General features: G+C 45.5%; 1 protein-coding gene across 1 annotated transcript; it reads right to left on the reverse strand.

Moving 5' to 3' along the window:
• Positions 1-6396: 6396 nt before the first annotated feature.
• C2H10orf53 (chromosome 2 C10orf53 homolog) lies at positions 6397-16243 on the reverse strand. The gene is given in 4 exon segments (XM_059052827.1): positions 6397-6461; positions 7113-7232; positions 15738-15827; positions 16219-16243. Coding segments are annotated over 4 exon segments (300 nt in total).
• Between the last annotated feature and the right edge of the window lie 641 nt (positions 16244-16884).

Consider the following 16884-nt stretch of genomic DNA (forward strand, 5'->3'; position numbering starts at 1 on the left):
GGTACAGTGGTTAAGAATCCGCCTGCCGATACAGGGGACACGGGTTCGAGCCCTGGTCTGGGAAGATCTCACATGCCGCAGAGCAACTAAGCCCGTGTGACACAACTACTGAGCCTGTGCTCTAGAGCCCACGAGCCATAACTACTGAGCCCCCGCACCACAACTACTGAAGCCCACGCGCCTAGAGCCTATGCTCCACAGCAAGAGAAGCCACTGAAATGAGAAGCCCATGCACTGCGACGAAGAGTAGCCCCCACTTGCTGCAACTAGAGAAAGCCCGCATGCAGCAACAAAGACCCAATGAGGCCAATAAATAAATAAATAAAATTAACAAACAAAACACTCACATCAATAACAGCAGTTTACTTAAGCGCGAGCTCGCTCCCCTGGAGAGGGGCAGTACATCGTGTCAGAATCCACAGAAGGGGACTTCCCTGGTGGCTCAGAGGTTAAGAATCCGCCTGCCAGTGCAGGGGACACAGGTTTGAGCCCTGGTCTGGGAAGATCCCACATGCTGCAGAGCAACTAAGCTCATGTGCTGCAACTACTGAGCCTGAGCTCTGGATCCTGTGAGCCACAACTACTGAGCCCTCGTGCCACAGCTACTGAAGCCCGCGTGCCTAGAGCCCATGCTCCACAACAGAGAAGCCACTGAAATGAGAAGCACGTGCACCACGCGAAGAGTAGCCCCTGCTCGCTGCAGCTACAGAAAGCCTGCGCACGGCAACAAAGACACAACACAGCCATTAATTAATTAATTAATTAATTAATTAATTAAAAAGAATCCACAGAAGGTGTCTGCAGGTCAAACATGGCCTAACTCTGATACATTCTCAGGGACATGTGCCTCCCTCTCCATCCCCCTTTTCCCTCCTCAAGAATCAGCACCTACTTTGCCAAGTAAGAACACTTGCATTGTTTTTTATCCAAAGTAAAAAAGCTAATCATGTAAGTGTGTGTTTTTATTAAACAGATATATATAGAAAGGCAAATAATTTTTATATGCCTAACCCAAAGGCTGCCTGGCTCTTCTTAGCTCATGAGTACAAGTGAAAGATTAGCAACAGAAGTCCAAGTCTGTGTAGTAGTGTCCTCCCGTGTGGCTGAGGACAAGTCCACACTCTTTGTCTAGATAGGAGGGTGGGGGGGAACCCCGTTGTCTCCCACCTTCTCTGGGCCGCCCCTCCAGGTAGCTTTCCTCCATATTGCCTGGAGTCACCTCCAGCAGGTTCCGGGCCCACTGTCTTTCAAAGCCTCTGCTGCTGCTGTGCCCATCTTGGGGGACTGCTTCCTTCCCCCTTGCTCTTCTCTCCAGCCCAAGAGTAGACACATACTGGGAAGGGTAGATCCCTCCCTTAAGTCCCCACATCACAGCTCAGAAGTCCAGAACTTGCTGGAGGCTCTGGGAGAGTTGGTCACTCTCAAGGGGTACCAGACACAGGATACTTTCTGGCCTAACCTCCAACCTACCTCCACGCTGTGGAGACGGGCTTCTCTCATGCTCCAGTACAATGTCCAAGCCCTCTTAGGTTCCTTGGAATCCAGGCCCAAGAACACGAGGCCCAGAGGGAAGGAGCATCCCAGCTCACCTATCTGGGGATAGCCTTCCTGCCCTGCCCAGAATGACATAGGGAGGGCAATTCTATTCCATTCACAGGGGAATCCTGCCCTTCCTACAGGGATGTGCTCTTGCACTAACTCCACCGTAAGACCACTCTTCTCAGAGTGCTGAGGGCTTACGTGGATGGGAATCGCTGAAGCACATGATAAAATGCAGATCCCTGGGTTCCATTGCTGACTCAGAGGTCGGGAATGGAGCCAGAAACTGCCAACAAGAAATCACAATATCAGTGCATCCCTGGAGTCAGAAGTCTTTGGTCTTAAACATTATATATTGAGGGTGTCAGTAACGCAGGCTACTCTGAGCTTCCCCCAACGTGTTATTCCTGCATGAAGAGGGGGTTGACGCTTACCATTCTTCTGGGTCTCAGCTCTTGCCCTCTACTAAACAGCCGCTCAAACAGGAACACACACTTTCAAGAAGGTCTGTAACCATGCAGGCAAGTGTAGTCCAACACCTCGCTTAGAGAAGGAACATCTGCCATCAGGAGACATGCTTTGGGGGGTGCAGTTCTGCCTACAACTGGGCCCCCTCGTACCTGATCACAGGCAACAGTAAAGATTTTTAGGGGCCCCGCTTCTCAAATGTCTTCATTTCAGAGATCAGTAAACAGAGAGCTTGCTTTTCATTTGCATAACCAAATGATTTCACTAGAACAGAGTAGTGGACACACACCACCATCATAGACAGGAGGGCTATGGGCCTCATGGGAAGTGTGACCTTGTGATTTACAGGGACAATTACATCCAGACCAAAGGAGTAAACTGAAGGGGTCCCAGGTGAACAGGAACAGCTGGTCATCCTGCTAATGGGCCGGGTGCAGTGGGTTTTGTTTTGTGCTTGGCACTGTGTTTTTCCAAAAAATTGAGCCAACACTTTAAAACCAAGAATTTCAAATAAAAATCCAGATTTCTGGCTCTTCTGCAAAAACTGAGGAGATTGGTACCACCAGGCCCGCCTCCTCCTGCCCAGAAGCGGCGTTGCTGGAGCTGAGCGGTAGCTCCTGTGAAGCGTGGGTGCCTGCTCCGCAAGGCCAGCATAGCTCACGCCCCGTGGTGTCCCCCGGGGACCAGGTCCAGGGCCGGTCACTATGCTCTTTGTCCTGCTGTTTCCTTTTACCAGCTTAGTGCCACTCGGCCTGCTCCATCCCAACTCTGTGGCCTCACAGAGGGTGACCTCTGGCCCCCATGGAGGAGAACTTGGGTCTCCACCCCAGTCTCAGAGCATCAGCTCACAGACAGGACTGGAACCCCTGATCACACTACTGTACAGGTAACCACAAATAGACACTTGCCCATGAACTGTTTAAGCAGCTTGGGAAGAAAATTTCTCTGTTGCCTTATGCTAGTGACCTGGGGTAGTGTTTTCTCGTTTTTCACCTGGATCTGGCCAACTGCATGTTTCTTCTGGAAACTTGGCACTCACAGGGTGTACACATGTTGCCCCTTGAGTTGTTCTCCCCCACGGTGCCCACAGAGCGCTCAGGCAGGGGGGTGAATGTTTGACGCGGGGGGATTTGAGTGTCAAATCCCAGTATATTTGCTTCTGAGGGTGTTCAGAGTCCTTTGGGGTCCTCCCCATCCTTTCACTGATCAAATGTCCCAGGAGCTTACCTTGATTTTTTTTTTTTTTTTTTTTTTCCGGTACGCGGGCCTCTCACTGTTGTGGCCTCTCCCGTCGCGAAGCCCAGGCTCCGGACGCGCAGGCTCAGCGGCCATGGCTCACGGGCCCAGCCGCTACTGCAGCATGTGGGATCCTCCCGGACCGGGGCACGAACCCGCGTCCCCTGCATCGGCAGGCGGACTCTCAACCACTGCGCCACCAGGGAAGCCCTTACCTTGATTTTTGACACAGTTCTCTTACATATGGCCTTGTCACAAGTTTTGTCTGTCAAGGTTTTGAAGGCTGAACTCACCAAGAGAGCAAGTACAGCCAGCAAGGCCTCAGGCAGCAAAGCCCAAGGTGGCCCCTAAAAATCTCCGTTCTTTAAAAGATTTTTAAACTAGATGAAAAAAGCTTCGAGATTCCAAATTTCATCAAAAAACTAAGATACAGCTATGCTTCTAATTTTATTCTGAAAAGACACTTTCTTTACACATTCCAATAGGGAAGAAATTGATTTGACGTCTTACAAAACTTAGATGTGATTTAATTAAGTGGCACTTTAAAAGCATTAAAAGGCATCCAGATGCCTAGTTTGTTGAAGCATGGAGTACTTTTGCCTTCAGTTGGGAGCAAGCCATGTTTCCTGTGTCTCTGCAGGGAGATATCTTTTTAAGAAGACGTAAGACGGAGGCAGAGAAGGATGAGGGCACGTTTCTGTAGACCAGAAAATGATTACATTTCCAAAGACAAAGCTCTTCTTAATCAATGACAGAGAAGAGCTAGGTTATATAGACAGATGACCTCTATGCCGAATTCTTGATTTTATTTTAAATGTTTATTTGGAAAATACTCCCCGTCCCTGACACACACACACACACACACACACACACACACACACACACACACACACACACAGACTCTCACACTCATATGCAAGTAAAAATCAATTCCACCATTGAGAACATTTACAAAAAGGAAGAAATGATAGGTCTGCAGGCCTCCTCCCTCCACTCACCCCACCCACCTCTCCAAGCCTACCGCCCAGAGTTAACCCTGGCGCTTTTTCCAGTAGTGCTGATTCATACATCATTTCATTCTGATCTAACTTGGAACACAGCGCCCTGGGCACAGGATCTCCCAGAAGCTTTCTGCACTTGGTTTTTTCTTAGAACCGTATGCAACCTCCCCTTACCAGCCCTTCTGCTCTGGCTGTGGGAGAAAGGAGAGCAGGTTGTGGGTATGGGGGCGCTGCTCTGAGACAAAATACAGGCCAGGGTGAAGGGTGTGTCAGAGGAGGGCAAGGTGACTGCAGGGTGGATCCTTTGTACCAGTTAACATTGGGGTCCTGGAGCCTGAGGAGCTGACGTTACCACACCAAATGCAGATGGGAAAGCCTGCAATTTTATATCCCAGCAGAAAAGCTTTTGGCAATGAAAGTAGGAAGCACCTTTCAAGCAGGAAGAAATTTCCCTGGTTCAAGATAGAATGCTTAGACAGTCAGCAAATGTTTTGGTCACATGGGAGGAGGTTCAACATAAAACGTTAAGTTTAAAAAAAAGTTACGTAATTGGATACATATGGCATGATCCCAAATTGGTGTAATCCATTTCTATGTATGTCTAGCTCTTAATGAACATTCAGATATAAATGGAAGAAACCCCAACTGAAATAAACCAAAATGTTATCAAATTTATACTTTATATTTACCTGTATTTTTTCATTTTACTGTAATGAAAATGTACTTCTTTTGTAGTGAAATGTTTATATGAAAACAAATAATAACCTAAACTGATCTTCGAGAAAAAGGGACTAAATCCAGGGTTACTAAAGACGTGTGAAAACCGGCACCAGACACCGGGAAGAAGACTTGTTTTTAGCCTCAGGTTCTCAGCAAAGATGATTAAATATTTCCAGCATCCTAAGTGATTCGTAATCTCTGAATGAAATCTGATAAAGTGAAACTTGGGCTGAAAATGAAAATTCTATCCCCTATTTCATCACGTGCGAGAAAGAACTTGGCCAAGTGGTTTCATGGAGTACCAGATGCCTTTGCAGTTCTGGGGCGCAGGGGGGTTTGAGGTTCCCTGGAGCAATGGGAAGGATGGCTCCCCAGGTGCAGTGAGGCTGCAGGGAGCAGGGTGGCCCTGCATCCCTGCGGGCTGTGCACCCAGAACCAGCCACTGCCTGTCACAGGCCCTGAAAGTCCTTCTCTTTCAACACGGCGCCCAGAGTCTTCTGTGAAGGAATCCAGCTTTCTTCTGTGATGCCTTCTTACCATGACCTCACGGTTAACATCATTAGATCAATATCTGCATTTCTCCCCTCTCCTTAACTCTACAGCTAAGAATGCATGCTACAGTTTGGTGCAAAGATCCTGAAAATAAAATGAACGTCATTTTGACATGGCTGAGGTTGACACTGACCACAGCTAAAACCCTTCTTTAACTCCTCTGGCTGTGTTTTCCTCCAAGTGAGACAGGGAGCCACTTTCCCCTTCTGTCACGGCCTCTTTCGGGCCCTCTTCAGACCAGCCAGTTGGATTGGCTAATGCAAAAGAAGGCAGATCATTTTCTTGTGATCTGGAAAATAAATAAAGATTTGTTTCAAAGAAAATAAATGAAGATTTGTCGTTAGGTAATTATATATTACAATGTTAAATATTATTCTATTGGGAGCAAGAAGTAAACCTGTAGGAATAGGCAGGTTTCCAAATACTGACATTAACTTCTGGTTCAGATTTTCAAAGCCCACTATTCTCCCTCCCACCATCCCCCTCCTGCCTTATCCTTAATTTTACCTCTTCCTAGCTCTTCACTGCTATAGAGTGGAATCTCTGATGCTTCTGGCAACTTTGGGTTATTAGCAAGGGATGGCACTTTGTTATTAGATTGCCTTTTATTTCCTTCAGCTCACGTGTACCTGATATTGGAGGGTTCTCCCTATGGGTTGAGATTGAGAGATGCTGCAAATGGTGTGGTTTTATTACTTTTGCGGGCCCCGTTTCCTATCAGCCAGGTGAGAAACCTGGCTGTGCAGGCTGAAGGACAGGGGGTGCTGCCTTGCCTGAGCTCAGCATCCACGGCCTGGAATGGCTGCTTTTGCTTGTACTGCAGAATGGCAGGAGGCACCAGCTCTTCTGCTGACTTCAGATGCCTGTTCCAATGAAGAGATCAGTAGGCATTTAGTACAGCTCTCCTGGCCTCTTTGCACAGTGGGTCTAGTTTACCATTGCCTCCTAGGAAAGTAGATATAATTTTCTTTTAGCCAACTTTATATACAATGTCATGTCCTATAAGACAAACATACGGCTTCCACTAGGAGAGCATTTCCAAAGATCCCAGCCTTTATAGAGTATTAGTGGATTGGGAAAGCTTTTACTCTGAGCAGAGTGAGGCATGCAAGATGCCAGCCTGCTGAGCCAGAAGCTCTCTCAGGCAAAGAAATCCATAGAACATAGCTGATGATGCCATACACTGCCGGCATATCAACTCTGATCGTCTTAGGTAGCCTAGATAGAATAATCAAACAGAACAAAAACCATTTCAAGGTAAATAATAATAAAACACACATTATTAAAATGAAAAACAACAAAACAACCTATTCTCCCTAAATTTGCACAGTCCCATTTGACGTCTAGAGCTAAAACTTCATTTTCTTTCCATCTCTCTTCTGTTTCCAGCGTTCTGGGAAGAAGCCCAGAGCATCAAGCACTTTACTGTGTATGGTTTAGGATGTGCTCTTTCATGTGCCACAGAGCATGGGGCTTTGAGTAAGAATTTAAAACTCAGAAAGAAACCCAATTTGAATATGGGCAGGACACACTGACCACTTCAACTAGAAATGGAAGTGCCCCAGAGAAGGCAAAATGCTGGTGGGAAGGGCTTACCAAACTCCAAGTCTTTGATGTTGCAGTGGAAGACAACTTCTCCCTTCACCACGAGTTCCACCACATTCCAGTCTTCTATCTTCTCTAGGATGGCCTGGTGTACATCTTTAGCCAACACAGCTGGAAAAGATGGGGAAGGATGTGGGTGCCATGGGGACAGATGAACCTGATATGCAGGTGTCTTCATGGATGGCAGCGACTGGTCTGCTCTCCAGTTGTTCATGGCTGTAACTCAACATCCCTGGTGTGTGCCCACCTGGTACTGGCCCCGACGTGCCCTCCTCTTTGCTGGGAAACACAGCCAGAGACCTGAAAAATTCTGGTTTTGGTTGTGATTTGCCCCAGAGCCATACGATCAGTGAAAATATGAGCTTTCTCTAGGAAGAGTTTTTGAGCCTTTCCTATAGAGGTGATGCTCAATGTTGGAGGGGATATACGGAATTAGGTAAAGTATTACCCTGATGATGGAAATATAAATTAGTCACCTTTCTGGAGGGCAGTTTGGAAGTACATACCAAAAGCCTCAAATGCCTCACAAAAATTAGAATTAAAAAATGATTATAATCTCTGGCCCAGGAAATTGCACTTATAAGAAAGGTCCCTAAGGAAAAAATCAGAAGTACAGACTTTTGCAACAAGGAAGACTTTTGCAACAAGATATTCCTTTTTGTACTATTATAATAGCAAAATACTGTGAATAACTTACATGTCCAATAACAAGGAGATGGTCAAGTAAATGGTGGCAAATGCATATGATGAGATTTTATTTGGACATTTCAAAAATGTTTATAATTTTTTTTTTTTTTGCGGTACACGGGCCTCTCACTGTTGTGGCCTCTCCCATTGCGGAGCACAGGCTACGGACGCGCAGGCTCAGCGGCCATGGCTCACGGGCCTAGCTGCTCCGCGGCATGTGGGATTCTCCTGGACCAGGGCACGAACCTGTGTCCCTTGCATCGGCAGGTGGACTCTCAACCACTGCGCCACCAGGGAAGCCCTAAATTTTTAATAGCAAGAAAAATATTCATAATATAAGCAAAATATCAGGGTACATGTATAATATATATTAAAATATGTATTCAGGGACTTCCCTGGTGGTCCAGTGGTTAAGAATCCACCTGCCAATGCAGGGGACACGGGTTTGATCCCTGGTCTGGGAAGATCCCACATGCCGCAGAGCAACTAAGCCCATGTGCCACAACTACCAAAGCCAGTGTGCTCTAGAGCCCACGTGCCACAACTACTGAGCTTGTGCTCCTAGAGCCCGCGCTCTGCCACAAGAGAAGCCACCGCAATGAGAAGCACGTGCACCTCAATGAAGAGTAGCCCCTGCTCACTGCAGCTAGAGAAAGCCCACTCACAGCAATGAAGATCTAGCAGAGCCTAAATAAATAAATAAAAATATGTATTCAGTGAAATTAATGTGTATATATTAGGAAAAAAGAAAATATCCAGTGATTATCTCTCTGTGGTAAGATTATGAGAAACTTAAAAAAAATTCTTTTAACATATTCTAGATTTTCTATAAAAATCAGGAAAAAAAATTTTTAAAGCTAATGGACTAAATTTTTATTCTCCCCTTTGGAATCTGCATTTTGGTTATTACTTACATTCAACAGCTCCTTTCCTAGAGATCAGCTATGGGAAAATTGTTAGATTTATTGTCTATTGTGGAAATGCAAGAGTATATGGGTTTAGGAGAAATGACGTGCATGGAACGGCCTGGAGCTCTGTTTCCTCCAAGACATTTCTCCCCATGTTTCCCGATATGTTCACCCTATAACCTCAGTGTTAGAGTTGGTTCACTAAATCACCACCTTTGGCAGTCTTCATTCATTGGTGAGAATTGTGGTTAGAATGGAAAGAGAAATCAGATGGTGGGCATGTTTTTTAAAGTCTTAGCATTTCAATCAGTGCTATGTGGAGAAAAGCAAACAGCTATGTCAGTTAATTGCATTTAATTACAGAGACAATTGCTGTTTCAAAATGTTGCCATGTCCACTTCTTCATCTTTCAATCAGTTCAAGAACATCCAGCCCCAACTGTGAACATTTTAATTGCGTGATTTTAATTTCACTTCTGGAAAGGAACTTCAAAAAGCAACTCAGCGAGGATCTCCATTAACAAGATAGGGCTCCTTGGGCACCCAGTGGTGGCCCTAATTGTCCTTGTGACTGACTGCTAACACCTCTCTCTACAGAACACAGGCATCTTTTTCTTTGGCAATATTTATGTTATTGTATCCTATTTAAGTGTCTTGTTCTTAAACATCTTTAGAAGAAGGCACTCAGTTTGGACCAGTGACTTGTTTAAATGAAGCAGTCCACCCAGTTTGGAATGGTCAGTGAATCGTCCAGGGAGGCATGAAGGCAGTTTGTGGGCAGAGATTTCTGGGGATCAGATACTCCCCCAGCAGCGCCCCCTCTGGAGAGGGGAGTTATAGCCAGAGAGGGAAAAGCTGCAAGCTGGTAGGTAGGAGGCAATTTGGCCTCCATGACCTTGGCTTTGCATTGTCTGAAGACGCTCCTGGGACATGTACTTCAATTTGATTGGGAGAAATCAGGAACAAAACAGCTTCTCCATGCCCACCTTACACCCCACCTCCGGGGACAAGGTGCTACCTCTATTCTGATAACACACAATACCAGCTCTCTAAATCCTGGGGGTTCTGGAGAGAAGGGGTGCAGGTTCCACCTGGGGCCGGTCCCTGTGACCACAGTGTAAGTGCGGAAGGGCTCTGTAGAAGGACACCCGGGAAGGTGTGTACCCCACAGCCTGCTATGGCCCTTTCCCTGCAGAGCACATCTCACCAAGCCTCATGTAACATCTGCGTTTGGGGTTTGTTTTATGAGAACAGCAGCACTCTTTCGTGGCAAGGTTTACCTAAGAAATAGCGTTTAATCCACGGAATAACCCACCCTCTGGAGGTGGCGGCAGTGCCAAAAATGGGAATATGCCTCAACATCTGAGCAAAGGAAGTCCCACAGGAAGAAATCCTCCTCAACAGAGCATGTCAGTCCTCACTTTGCCTTACAAAGCCCCGTGTCTCCTTCACTGACCACAGTCCATCCTCCACCCCCCCCCCACCCCGGGCCTGGTGTTTATACAGCTTGTTGAATAAACAAACTCCTAATGGTGCTGGGCACCTCCAACGACGCTTTTGGATCCCGAGTGACGTAAATCTGAGTCTTATTAAAGCGATAAGCCACTCTGAGTCTACTTCATGTACTCATCCTCAGGATGCCTGTCCCCTTCTCACCACTCCAGGATGTGTTGAGCCCAGCTGTAGGGCAGCCAGTGTAGGCTTAAGGGATCAAACTCGGAGAAGCACCAGAATTCCTGCAGCTCATCCAAATGCCACCTCTCTACATGGAGGACCCATTTTTTCCCTATGAGCTGCTATGGGTTGTCTATTCAAAGAAAGGTCAGATAAATATACTCCATGCAACAAAGTCTTTGCAAAGGCAGTGGCTAAACTCCAGCATAAATCAACCAGAATCTGTAAGGCCACCCACAGAAAGCCTGACTCTTTGAAGTGGCATCTCATTCTTCAAGGGGGATCTGGGTGAACTGGAGGGATATGGAAAAGCCTCCCTCTTTTCAGTACTGGTGGAATTGTGTGCCACCTGCAAATGATTTACATGTTCCTGGTTAGGAAGTCAAGGCAAACAGACAGGCATCTCCCCCTCCTCTGCTCTGCACAGATGCAAAGCCAATGACTATTAACGTGTGTAGCTAATGCATAGCTAGGGACAGGAGGATGGTACACAGAGCAACTTAGCTAAATAAGGGTGGATTCTATTCTTATGAGTCTTTTCCTTTTTAGCAGGTCATTTGGCAGTCTTAAGTACAGCAGGCAAGGCACAACCATGGTGAGGGAAATTAACACTTCTTGTTAAGCATTAGTTAGTTTAATTTCATCAGTATTGAGGCCATAGTCAGGACATTTTTGCTAAGCTATTATAATTCATGGGTAATAAAGAAAGAAATAAACTTTTCAGATTGCTTAAGGCATGGTAAGTTCAGGAGAGATCAGGCGTATTTCCAAAGCCAGCAGGGTTTCGGGAAATGATAAAGGGCTATGATTTTAAAAGAAATGCACAGAACTCAGAGGCAGATTTTACAAATGAGAGCCTGCAAATGCACCACTCTGTGCTTGGTGTGATGGTAGTTGGGTCTAAAGTGATGGGGGGAGTGTTGAACAGAGAAAGGGGAGCAGATGCTCCCTGCTTTGCTTCTGTTAACACCCCGACATTTGTCACCAGCCCTCAGTAAATGTTGGCTGCCAGTATTATACGAACTATCATTCAGGGATATACAAAGCTAACTTTAAAAATCAACCACCTGCTGACACCTTGCAATACTCAAGTCTCCTTCAACCATAAAAATTCTCCCCTTGATCCTCTTAAAATACGCCTTCCCCTCCCCTACTGTGGTAAGAGCTGCCTGGGCTCTTTATTTCCTCATTTCTACCACTCCTTTACCTCCTGCAGTTGGAGCCTCTGCCCACTTTCTCCTGAACTTGCATCCTCAGAGGCGAAGACCGATTAGCACATTCAATGGCTCACCCAGTTCTCCCCCACCCTTCCAGCAGATTCATGCTCTGACCTATCTCCTTTCTTGCTTCTTAAAACACTTGTGCTGGTAAAAACATATTTTTAACTCTAAAACTTTATCAGATTATAAATGTAATGCAGACTGATGAGTTCTTTAAAACCTTAAAAATTACAGAAAAGTAAAGGACACAGATTTTAAAATCGCCTATAATTATTCCCCTCCCCCTCCTTTTGTCTTTTTCAGTGGAAGTGAGCTCATAGTGTACATAAAATTCAGGAATATGCTTTATTCCTTTAACACAATGGTTGTGGCAATCCAGCCCCATCGGTACACACAGATCTGCCGTGTTGCGTTTCATGTGACAGATGTACTGCAATATATCCAGTCATTCCTTTTTCCGGTTGTTCCCAATTTTTCAAGATGACCAAGGAATGCAGAAAATCTTCATGGGCATGTTTCCATGTACATGTGTGAGTTTTTATATATTTATGAAACTGAGAAATGGAGTAGCTGGATTCTATAGTATACAGTTAAATTTTAAGACACTGCCAGATTGCCCCCCAAAGTTACTGTGCCAACTTCCCCTCCCATCACAGGTCTTTGGGAACACTCTTTCAATGTCCTTCATCGACCGTGGATTTATCTTTTTCTAGAGATAACTCCTGCTAACAGTTTGGTGCCTATTAGCTATTTTCTTCTTGAAATCCTCATCTCACTTGCCTTCTGTACCTCCAGGTTCTCTCCTACCGTTGCAGTCCTCAGAGGGACCACTGCCCATGTCCTGTGGCCTGCCTGGTTCTGACTTTCCTTGCTTCTTCCACAGTCTCACCTTCTGTGGTTCCAGTGTTTGCTCCATGCAGGTTCATTTTAACTAGTATTTATCAGTCCTTCAGATATGCCAGGCACAGTTCCAGACTCTGGGACACAGCAGAGAACAGAACAGACAAGAATCCCTGAGCCCCTGAAGCATTCATCCCGGTAGGAGAGAAGGATAACAAGAGAAATAAGTGAAATATATGTTATGTTGGGTACTAATGAGCGTTAGGAAGAAATAAAAGAGGAAGGAAGGGAGATAAGGAAGAGGGAGGCTGAGGGAAGTGTCAACATTGTCAATGGAGATGCTCAAGGAAGACCTGTCTGTGAAGGTGACTTTTGAGAAAGACCTGAAGGCTCAGAGAGTAAAGAGAAAAGACCAGGGACTTCCCTGGTGGTGCAGTGGTTAAGAATCCACCTACCAATGCAGGGGACATGGGTTCGAGCCCTGGTCCAAGTGGGTAAGTAGCAACAGGGGAGAATGAGGTCAGGGAAGTCATCAGGAGCCTGGCAGGCCACTGTAGGAGCAACCAGAATGTTCTCGGAGGCAAGGGCCAGCCTCTGACTCAGGTTTAATGGCATCACCCAGCTTTGAGAACATACTGCAGGGGACAAGGTGGTCGCAGGGAGCTCAGTGAGGAGGCCAGGGCGGTGATCCAGGCAAGAGATGACTGACGGTGGCTTGGACAAAGAGGCTGAGGGTGGTGGCAGGGAGGTTAAGGCGTGGTTGAATTCTGTTGGGATACTTTGAAGATAGAGCCAACAGAATGTGCTTCTAGACTAGATAGGGAGTGTGAGGGAAAGAGAGGAGAGAAAGATGCCTGCAAGGTTTTTGGCTTGAGTAAGTGAAAGAATGGCGCTGCTATGAACCAAGATGGAAAAAATGCAGGAGGGACTGGTGAGTATTAGGAGGCTGGTTTAGATATTTTGGACATATTGGCCCGAGATGACTATTAAGCATCCCAATGACAGTGAGAGGTCCTGACTGCAGATATATGATTTGCAAATCTTTTCTCCCATTCTATAGATTGTCTTTTCACTTTCTCAGTAGTGTCCTTCGATGCACAAAAGTTTTTAACTGTAATGAATTTCAGTTGTTCTGTTTTTTGTTTTGTTGCCTATGCTTTTGGTGTTCAAGACATACTTGCCAAATCTAAGGTCATTCAGATTTGCCCCTATGTTTCCTTCTAAGAGTTTTTTAGTTTCTAAATTTAGACCTCTGATCAATTTTGAGTTAATTTTTATATATGGTATAAGGGTCTAACTTCATTCAGAAGATATTCATGTAGATATCCACTTTCCCCAGTACAAATTGTTAAAGAGAATGTTCTTTACGCATTGAATAGTCCTGACTCTCACGACAAAAGTCAATTGACTATAAAGGTGATGGTTTACTTCTAGACTCTCGATTCTATTCCATTGGTCTATATACTTATCCTTATGACAGGGATTACTGTAACTCTGAGTAAGTTATGAAATCAGCAAGTGTGATACCTCCAACTTTGTTCTTTCTCAAGATTGTTTGGGCTAGTCTCAGTCCCTTGAAATTACCTATGAATTTTAGGATGAGTTTTTCCATTTCTGCAAAAACACCACCATTGAGATTTTGATAGGAATTGCACTGAATCTGTATACTGCTTTGGGAAGTATTGTCATCTTAACAATATTAAGTCTTTCAATCCATGCACATGGTATATTTTTCCATTTACTTAGGTTTTCTTTGATTTCCTTTAGCAATTTTTGTAGTTTTCAGCGTATAAGATTTGCACCTCCTTGGTTAGATCTGTTCATATGTGTTTTGTTCTTTTAGATGCTACTGTAAATGGAATTGTTAATTTCCCTTTGAGATGGTTCATTGCTAGTTACAGAATTACAATTGATTTTTGTGTGTTGATATTTTTAAATTAATTAATACTTTTTGGCTGTATTGGGTCTTCGTTGCTGCGCGTGGGCTTTAGCTGCGGTGAGCGGGGTCTACTCTTTGTTGTGGAGCACGGGCTCTAGGCACGCAGGCTCAGTAGTTGTCGTGCACGAGCTTAGTTGCTCCGTGGCATGTGGGATCTTCCCGGACCAGGGCTCGAACCCATGTCCCCTGCATCGGCAGGAGGATTCTTAACCACTGCGCCACCAGGGAAGTCCTGTGTGTTGATTTTGTATAGTTAAACTGTGATGATTTTTTTAATTAGTTCAAGCAGTGTTTTTGTGAACTCTAGGGTTTTCTAGCCAGACACTGACTGGATCTGGAGCACAGTCCCCTGAACCTCGCCTCCCATCTCCATCCTCTTAGGGAGTACTGTTACTTTTACTTTAATCCACCACCCCTTTAAGGCTGCCCAGGTCCAAGCTACTATCATCTCTCCCCTGGACCACCACAACAGTCCCTTGTCTCCCTGCTTCCATTCTTGGCCCCCTCTAATCTGTTCTACTCACAGCAGCCACAGTTTCATTCCCCTGCCTAATACTACACAGCCCTGCAAGATCTGGCCCCTGTCCACCTCTCTAGCCTCATCTTCCCATCAGTTCAACAAATACATATGTCATTTTTTCATGCTTCCAGCCTTTGCAGATATTAGTCCCCCTACCCGGAACGCTCTTTCTTCCTTTACCTGGTTAGCTTCTCCTCCTTCTCTAAATCTCAACTCAGATGTAATTCAGGCAAGTAAACCTTTCCAGATCTCTGTCCTCTCCCCTCCAATTATGGCCAGTGGCAGGTCCCACTATGTTTACCTTGGCACAGCTGTCAGTTAGCAGTCAACAATGACACAGTCACTTCAAGGTCAGGTATCATGTTCACCAGTGTGTCCCCAGTACCTGGAAGAGTGTCCAACACATATTACTTGCTCAGTGAAGGTTTGTTGTGTGAATGGATGATAAAGGGACAGACTCTCTGCCATTTTTCAGCCACGTACCTTGGAAAAGTCACTTAATATTCCTGCTTCTCAGTTTCCCAATGTGTAAAGCAGGATATGTAATATTTTCTATCCAGGTAATTTGCATTTACTACCCAGCACCCAGTGGGCTCACAGTGTATGTTTCTTCCTGCTCTAATATTGAGGCAGCAGAAGCCAGAGGAAGATGCTAAAGCATCCTGCAGCTGTGGGGCTTAGGGCCGACTTTCCAGAGGAAGTAGCACTCGGTCTAGGTCTGAGGAATGAAGGAAGTCTAGGCAGAGGGCACAGCCTGCACAGATGCTCAGAGGCTGGGTTGCACCTGGGCGCACTCAGCTGGGTGGCCCTTTGACTCTCAGCTGCCTACCTAGCAGGCCCTCCAGGCGGTAGGTGCGGTGCTCCACTGACAGGCCGACTGAGCTGTACGGCCCCTAGTGCATGATGACCTGACGAGTTCCTGGGCATGGCCAGACCTCCTGCCGGGGTTATGGGGCAATACACACTGCTAGGCAACTGCTTTTCAGGCCCTTGGGAATGGGCGTGGTCGTGCGTGGGTGGGCGGGGCCACGGAAGGTGGGCGTGGAGCTCGAAGATCCCCTGCACCCCAAGTCCTCTGCCAAGTACCTGGCGTAGGGACTGGGGGTGAGGAGTCTCCCTTCTTGAATGCCTGCACCAACTACTGTGTGCCCGCTGCTGGGGTGCAAAAAGGCCACTTGCTCTCGTAACTGGCGCAGCCCAGTAAACACGGAATTTCAACTTGGAATGGCAAGTGTTAATGATAAATAACAACAATAGACAGCGTTTACAGCTAGTTACAGAAAGTATGTGTCAGGCGACAAGCTAAGCACCTTCCATGTTATCTCGTTTGATCATTTTACCGTTTCTATGAAATGGGTTGTAATTTGTATTTACAAAACTGAGTGTCAGAGGTGCCAAGTAACCTTCCCAGGCAAGTCAGGTGTGTAGCATGGATTGGAAACCTTTGTAATGTATGCATAGATGTCTTTTTATTTATCTTGCCTGGGATTTCTTGGGACTTTTAAAACTTTGAATTTAAATCCTTCACCTGTGTTCGGAAAATTTTGAGCCATTATCTCTTCACATATTGCTTCTGTCCCATTTTCTCACTTTTCAGGGACTCCAGTTAAATAAATGTATGTTAGACTTTCTCAATGTATTCTCACTGTATTCCTGCTGTATTCTTCGCACAGTCTCTTCTCTCCTGTGTTTTTCTCTCTTTCTTTCTTCCATGCTTCTTTTGGGATTGTATGTATGTGTGTATTCATGGATTGATTGATTGATTGATTCATTCATTTTTACCTGTAATCAATTTTACTAATTTTTCTGCAGTTGTGTCTTAAATACTATCAAAGCCATTAATCTGGTTATTTCAGTTATTTATTTTTCAATTCAAGAATTTTAGTTTGGTCCCTTTTCAAATTTGCTGTGCCACTTTTTATAGAGTTCAGTTTCTTGCCAAGTTTTTCAGTTTGGTTTTATCTTCTTGATCATAG

This window comes from Kogia breviceps, chromosome 2 (genome assembly GCF_026419965.1).
Source record: "Kogia breviceps isolate mKogBre1 chromosome 2, mKogBre1 haplotype 1, whole genome shotgun sequence".
In the NCBI taxonomy this organism is placed as follows: Eukaryota; Metazoa; Chordata; class Mammalia; order Artiodactyla; family Physeteridae; genus Kogia; species Kogia breviceps.